The 7790-nt window shown below is 39.0% G+C and overlaps 1 protein-coding gene and 1 long non-coding RNA gene across 3 annotated transcripts in view; one reads left to right on the forward strand and one right to left on the reverse strand.

The window, feature by feature from the left end:
• herc3 (HECT and RLD domain containing E3 ubiquitin protein ligase 3) overlaps window positions 1–7790 on the forward strand; it is a 26010-nt gene that overhangs the window by 12589 nt on the left and 5631 nt on the right. Inside the window, exons 14-23 of one of the 2 annotated variants that reach the window (XM_014007787.1) lie at window positions 1025–1188; window positions 1298–1411; window positions 1607–1630; window positions 1701–1802; window positions 1958–2128; window positions 2226–2369; window positions 4438–4604; window positions 5424–5490; window positions 5868–5950; window positions 7273–7456. In XM_014007787.1, coding sequence (XP_013863241.1) covers window positions 1025–1188; window positions 1298–1411; window positions 1607–1630; window positions 1701–1802; window positions 1958–2128; window positions 2226–2369; window positions 4438–4604; window positions 5424–5490; window positions 5868–5950; window positions 7273–7456 — 1220 coding nt within the window. The remainder of the gene's footprint in view (window positions 1–1024; window positions 1189–1297; window positions 1412–1606; window positions 1631–1700; window positions 1803–1957; window positions 2129–2225; window positions 2370–4437; window positions 4605–5423; window positions 5491–5867; window positions 5951–7272; window positions 7457–7790) is intronic. The other variant, XM_014007788.1, reaches the window with a different exon arrangement.
• Window positions 6385–7266, reverse strand: LOC106517084 (uncharacterized). Its single transcript, XR_001310154.1, has 2 exons — window positions 6704–7266; window positions 6385–6583 (listed from the first exon to the last, which is right to left on the reverse strand). It is a non-coding gene; the product is annotated as an uncharacterized LOC106517084 (long non-coding RNA).

A 7790-nucleotide genomic window follows, 5' to 3' on the forward strand; every position in this document is an offset into this window, starting at 1 on the left:
CTTCACCCGAGTGTCCGACATACGGCCGCAGATCCGATGAAACGATGACAAAATCGATCATCGAACTGCGGCCTAGGGTGTCCTGGTGCCAAGTACTTATGCCTGAACATGGTGTTCGTGATGGACAATCCGTGACGAGCACAGAAGTCCAACAACAGAACACCACTCGAGTTCAGATCGGGGGGGCCGTTCCTCCCAACCACGCCCCTCCAGGTCTCACTGTCATTGCCCACGTGAGCGTTGAAGTCCCCCAGCAGAACAAGGGAGTCCCCAGGAGGGGCACTCTCCAGTACCAATTAGCAATTAAAGTAATTATGTAAATAATCCAAGTATTACAAAGATCTGTTACCTTTGAATCAGTTTATTTTGCTGCATTTAAGCATGAATACAACATACAGAATCCTATAAAAGTAGTGATAATTAAACATCATCAAAAACAAAAAGAACACATTTTGCCTCCTATTAGACACAAATATTTTTGACATCTCTGACTTGCCAAATTTTTAAACCAATTTTATTTTCACTTTCATCATTTTATCTTCAACTGCTTCTAGTTTGAACTGTCTTGGGTGTTTATAGAAATGTTTTTACCAGCTTGTAGCCAAGATTCTGACGTTTCTGTAGATACCAAACATGTCTATGTTTAACTGAATGAACTTAAAGTAATTACAGTAGAAAACCAGAGGTTTGGGCTTAAGAGACGAACCAGTTGGCGGGCCGAACTTTGGTCACTTGAATAGCTCTGCTCTAAAGCATCCTTTCTCCTTTTAACAGCCTGTAATTGTCTAGCAACTGAGGACTCTGATGTAGGATTCTAGCTGTTCTGCAGTTCTGGGTCTACTTTGCTGAAATTTTTGTGTCATGATGTGCCAAAATGACATTGTTTGGATGGAAGCATAAATTCTTTTTTGTATTGATGGTGCCTCTCTAGATGTGTAAGCTGCCCATGCCAGAGGCACTAATGTACCTCTATACCATCAGAGAGTTAGGCTGAGATGAGTTATCTTATGTATTCTCCCTGCAGATAACTGGTGGTGTTTTGTGGACGGCAGCTTCTTCACCAGAATGGTCGACACGTACAAGAGCATTGTGGTTTTTATGCTAACGGGGGGCAAAACGCACCTGGTGCCCATGTTCTATGACAACTATTTCTTGGCCACGTTACGGCTGCTGGAGAAACTCCACAAGGTGTTCACAACTCAACTCGGTGGCTTTAAAAGAAACGTTTGTTCACTGCTCAGACGGTTCTTAGTGATCTGTTTTAGACTGTGACATTTTGAGCATTTTATTTTGCCAGGTAAACCTGAGGGCCAACCATGTGGAGTACAGCCGCTTTTATATCCCTGACATCACCAGCCTGGTGGACATCCAGGAAGACTACCTCAAATGGTTTCTGAGTAAAGCTGAGATCGTGAGTGTTATACTAGATTTCTTTATTTGGACACATGCTCCACTCTGTAGACTTCGATTCCTAAATGATTGTGTGCTTTCTGCGGATGTAGAGTAACTCAAATCAGTGAGAGTGATTTTGTAAATTCTACTTTTAAGTAATTCCCTGAAGTCAGATCTAAACATTTTTCTCTTTCGCTCTCATTTTGGTTTCTAGAAAGTTGGATCATCCCCTTCGCAGGTAGTTAACTTTTTTCTAATAATCATTCTAGTCTTTTAAATTTTTATTACAGTAAATTGTTTTTTCCCAGCAGAATGACTTTCCCTCAGTAAACCTTTGTGCCTTCCCGTTCATCCTGAACGCTCAAGCCAAGACTACAATGCTGCAAACTGATGCTGAACTGCAAATGCAGGTAACTGTTATTCACAGAAAATTGGCATTGCGTGTGTTTTAAGCTGTAACAGTGCAAAACTTAAACTCTAACTATAAACATTTTGCAGATTAATGGTTCTTATTTCTTGTAATTTTCTGTTTTTGTTTTGTTTTCTAAACTGAAATCCTTCCAAGATGGCCGTAAGCGGTGCAAACCTGCACAATGTCTTTATGCTGCTCACACTCGAACCCCACCTTGCTAGAAATCCATACTTGGTGCTCCATGTGCGCAGAAACCATTTAGTGAGCGACACGCTACGCGAGCTCACCATGTACTCCGACGTGGACCTCAAGAAACCACTCAAGGTCTGAAAAACTAATCTGTCTCCTTAATGTCGTCGGTCTAATGGAAATATTTATTTGCTTTCCTTTGGTCTATTTATCGTTTTCTGACACCCTCCAGGTGATATTTGATGGCGAGGAAGCTGTGGACGCAGGTGGTGTAACTAAAGAGTTCTTCCTGCTGCTGTTAAAGGAGTTGATGGATCCAGTTTATGGGATGTTCACACATTACAAAGAATCCAACCTGCTGTGGTTCTCAGACATTGTGAGTGTTTGCTCTGAACTCATTTACCCAAGGCCATATCCAAACCTCCTTTCATTTAGCTCTAATGTATGATGAAATATCAAATAGGATTGGTTTGAGGTCATTATAACATTGTCTCGTGTTTTCACAATGTGCTTGATATATGTGACCCATCATATGAAAATGAGGATTAAGTCAAACTTGGTCAAAATGACCTGACTACATTTTCAGATCCCTGGCTTTAAAAGCTACAGTTTAATCATTCTGATATCATAAGTGGATCCAGAGATATGACCTAATTTGTCTTGTTGGTTACAATAATACATTACTGTTTGGTCTGAATCCTGATTTAATGTAAAATGTATTGAGTCATTTTTGATGTCAATATAAAGAGGAAACATCAAATAGTATTTGTATATTAAGATTTCCCAGTTGGAAAGAAACTAGCTCACAGGGAAAATTTCAAAAATTTTAAGACGTTTTTCCTCAAAATCAGGTTTTTTGTTGCTACTGCTSAAAAAAATGCTTCAAGAAATTTTTTAAAGATTATATTTCAGACACTTCATTCAAATAATACATTGATAAGGCATTAATTCATTACATTTAGACAAAATGCAATTTTAGCACACGTTTAAATCAAAAGCCTATATCTGCATATTTCTCCACATTCCACTTCTGGACTTAATGCTCTTTTCGATGTGACGGGTCACATATGTTTATTTAAGTAAAATAAGTTTGTTTCTCTGTGTTTTTGGACCGGTGACACACAAAGTGTTAATGCATTGTTATGTAAACAGTGCAGAATGATACTTGTAGCACCTAGCAAGATGGCAGCAATTCGATTCTCTGAGCACCATCAGTGACCGTTCCAGTGTGTTATTATTTCATTGGGTGAATTATCCTCATCCCACCTCAGTCTTAAGTCTTTAATATGCTGATGGAAAAAAGTCATAGGTTTCTGAGAGTTCAGAGCCCATTTTTTTTCCCAGTGACCTTATGTTGACACGTTTTACTGGAGCCTTAAATAAATAGACCTGCAGTATGTGTGCAAGCAGGTTTTTTTTTTTATTTTTTTTACCTGCATCTGCATTTTCCAAGTAGAGTTGTTGTCCCTGTAGCTGTACAGATTGTTACTATACTATATGTCAGTGGGAACATGCAGGTTTACAAAACAAACATCACTGTGAGCAAACAAACTCCCTGACCGTTTAAGAGCAGACTATGAAACAGAATCCTACAACCTCCAAACAACTTTCCCGCCTTCGTTTTTTTAAATTACCGCCTACAATATCTGCTAGTTAATGACAGGGTTTATAAACTTTCATTGTCCTCACAGAAAATTCTGCTTTTTTTCTTTATTCCCACTCACATCACATTTTCCCTGTATTTGTTGAAATATTTCAATGTGAGATTGCCCTAAAATTAGTAAAATGACTTTTTATCTGAAAAAAATCCTCCATATTTTATTCAGTAATCTGCTCTACATGTATATTGTTGTAGTACTTTGGGTTTGGTTAGCTGATGATGAACATTAAAGCCTGATTTCTCTGCTCATCGTTTTCAGATTGAGGTCAGCAGGGTCGTGTGTTTGGATTGAATATTTCCTGAAATAGATTTCTTTGTTTTGAGAATTACGAAATCACCTTTCTAAGTGGATGTTTAGTCAACTCTTAACGTTTCTATAAATGGAACAAAAAAGTTATATCCATATATTGACAACAACTCTATACTTAACAGATAATTCTGAATTTATAAATCATTTATTAACAAAACATGGTTTCTAACAATCAACTTTTATTTCAGTTTTACACTCGGCTGTGTCCAAATTCTTGGGCAGGTCCAAACAAACTTATTTTGTAAAAGAATGACGCACAGCAGGATACAAATATAAAAAAATGAAAGCAGTATTCTTTTCAAATGGAAAATGCATAAAATAAGAAATGAGAAACTAGTTTTATAGGTTTTGTTTTGACTATAAATCTGTTGAAACATTAAAAAAACTGTTAGATCAGACAGCTGATCTGTGCTTGAACAAACTAAAACTGCCCTGGTTGGCACAATTAATGCATGTTTCTGTGTGCAATTGCAGTGTTTTGTAGAACAAAACTGGTTTCATTTGATCGGGATCATCTGCGGTCTGGCCATCTATAACTCCACAGTGGTGGACCTTCACTTCCCCCTGCTTCTCTACAAGAAGCTGCTGGACGTCTCGCCCACTCTGGAGGACTTCAAAGAGCTCTCACCCACAGAGGCCAGGTCGTCTCTCTTCTTTAACACAAAATGTTTGCTTTAGTTTTCTGAAGTGCTACAAACCTTCTGTCCCATTGTGAAGAACATTCACTCCACAAAGCAGACAATGTAGAGGAAAAAGCAACGGTCTGAGTCCTGCTGTTCAAACACATGTAATTTACTCTGCAGGTTTGTCATCGGAATGCAACGTGTGTTTGGCATGAATAACAAGTGGCTTACTGAGTTTAGAAGATGTAGATTTAGAGCAGGGATTGTTTTGTTGATTTGATTGTGCACGATTCTCCTCAGATGCTTATTGATTCTGCACAGTTTGAAGCAATGCAGACAACATAAACAAAACGTATAAATGGCATGTTTTTTTTTTTATCCGGAATGTGTTTTGTGAGCAGCTCAGTTTCATCAGCAGACTGTAAGCACTAAAATCACAGCAGCTTCCGTTTCAGGATTTTTTTTTTTTTTTTTTGTACTTTGACCATATCTCTGTGGCAACAATGCTCCGTCCTTCATCCTAATTAGCTTCTCCTTTTTAATTTGTCCTCTTTCTGTGTTTCCTGTGTGTTGGTTGTAAATATCCAGCATGGTTCTTTCTGTCAGGGAAATGAACTCTCAGCACTCCCTCTGAGCCATTTCCTGTTGGCAAACGTCTTCACGGTTCAGCTCTAATCTGGCAGGCGCTGAGTTCAGTCCAACATGTCTGATTTTTAACTCACTTTTACTTGAGATGTTGTTTTAAATCGATGTTTCCTTCACTAACCAGACTAAAAACATAAAATTTTTCCTAGATATTGTTGGTTTTCATTAATGACTTTTATTTCCTGTTTACAGGAGTCTGCAGGAACTTCTGGATTATGAAGGAGGAGATGTGGAAGAGACATTTCTTCTCAACTTTTCTGTGGGTTTTTTACCCTACTTGTTTATTTTTAAGTGATTTTTGCATTAAGTGGTAAATGAGGTGTTATTCTGGATTTTTTTAAATTATCCATGACCATCATTTCTTCTAAAGATGCAAATCTTTCAAACATGTCATATATGCTCGTAGCTGTTTATCTGTATTAAAGACTAGCGCAGAGGGAGAAGCTGTTATTTCTGGCTACACAAAGGAAAAGTTTGCATTAAGGGGTCGTTTTGGTATTTCCACAGAGAAAACACACGGAACATTATCAGATTTATCAGTGAGCTCCAAAAGTGTAAATCATGAGTTGTTTTTAGTATGCCCAGATGCAGCTTTACAACCCAGAGATGAGACCGTTTCCTGTGTTTCCATCGTAGATCACCAGGGAAAACTACGGGGTTGTAGAAGTCAAAGAGCTGGTACCCGGAGGACAGAGCATCTCTGTGGACAAACACAACAGGTTCTACTCTTCAACCACTCAAATAATATTTTAATTCCATTTTTTTTCTCTTTGTTGCATTAGTATTTTACTACCTTCCACTGTGTTCTCTTTAAGTTGTTTTTCCTCTCAGTAAGCAGCCTGTTGCTCAGTTTTAAGTGAAAATCAATGACCTGTGCTGGACCCAGATGGCATTTCTCAGAGCCACACAGTTTTCCCATCACACCCACTTCACGTTTCAGTCTAGTCCTCGTGCCAGCGGCCCTGATCTCAGTGTTCCTCAGAGCGCTGTGGGCCGGGTCGTGTCTGGCAGCTTGCGGTGAACAGATGGCACAGGAAGAAAAGGCAGCGGCTCCAGTTGTTCCTCCAAAACCCCCTCGACCATCAAAAGTTGAAGTGTTCCAAGACTTTGCTTCAGCAAAACGTTTACCAGAGTGTTTATGTTGGGACTTCTGCGATCTGAAATTTTTCTCAAGGTTTTTTTTTTTTTGTCTGGGCTCTGATAACTTTTTAAAAGAGCCACACTACCTGAGTTTTAAAGGCAGAGGAGAAGCAATATAATCTGAGCTTTTTAATTTTTAACTAACTCTTTAGTTTTTGATCATCTTCCTTCTCTTCTCTTCTCTTCTTTCAGTTTTCCCAATTCACTGTAACCTCATACCTCTTCTATTTAAAACAAGAATTTTCTACAAGAACTTCTTTAAATTTGCTCTGATGTTTGTCTCGACACAATAAAGACCTGATTAGAGCCGTGTGGCTAAAAGTCACTGTGACCTGACAAAAAGTATTTGTAGATGTTGGTAAAATGTTTTTTTTTCATTACCCTGGATAAGACTATATAAGCTTCAGCTTTACCCCTTTATAAAATTATACTTTGTAGTATACAACTAAGGAATGCCGATATAAGATTTCTGCTGAATATTGTTCAGTATTATTATTTATATGAGTACCATTACATTAAAGACTGAACCTTCTTGGCTAATTTCAGGAGTTACATTTGATTTTTCTTTTAATCAAATGTTCACCAATCACCACTGGATCCAGCACATCACTGAATATAAATTTAATCTACTGTAGCAAATTCTGCAGAAAGACTTCCTTGTGATGGAAATAAATTGAGCTCAGCCTGCAGGCAGAGGGTTTTGATGAACTCTTGTTAGTCTGCAGACAACATTACAATAAAGTGGAGAACCCCACAAATGTAGACACAATGAGAGAGGAAGCCAGTGTTTACAGTTTGAATGAACTCTTTCCTCAGAAGCTGATTGTGAGGATGCAGCTGCTGAGTGGGGCCGGCCTGATTACCTGATTTATTTACTCGATGTGTTTGGGTGTGTTTACAGGAAGGAGTTTGTGGAGGCCTACCTGTGCTACGTGTTCTCGGACTCGGTGTCGGAGCAGTACTCGGCCTTCTCCTCGGGCTTCCTGAAGGTGTGCGGGGGGGAGATCCTGTCACTGTTCCAGCCCTCCGAGCTGATGGCGATGGTGGTCGGCAACAACAATTATAACTGGGAGGAGATGGAAAAGGTCAGTCCGGTGTTTAAAGCTCTGCGTGTGGAGTTTGACCGATCTGACTCATTTGTGTGTGCGCTGAATGATTTCCTGTTAGTCAAGCTGACTCTCCCAGTTATAATTACCTGAATATAACTTGGACCCAAATCACTTAAAGCCACTTAAATTATTCCAAAGTCCAGTCTGACCTCTGACTCTGGTGATATTTGCCCTTAAAGTATGTGTTTGTAATGGCTTTCAGCTACTACCGCATCAAATTTTAGCTCAGCATCTGCTAAATTAACTGAATTGTAGCCATTTGTGTGTCTTCTAATGTGTTGGCCATCTTGAATCAGGTTGACTTCATGAG

The sequence above is a fragment of the Austrofundulus limnaeus genome, unplaced genomic scaffold (genome assembly GCF_001266775.1).
Source record: "Austrofundulus limnaeus strain Quisiro unplaced genomic scaffold, Austrofundulus_limnaeus-1.0 Scaffold44, whole genome shotgun sequence".
Taxonomy (NCBI): Eukaryota; Metazoa; Chordata; class Actinopteri; order Cyprinodontiformes; family Rivulidae; genus Austrofundulus; species Austrofundulus limnaeus.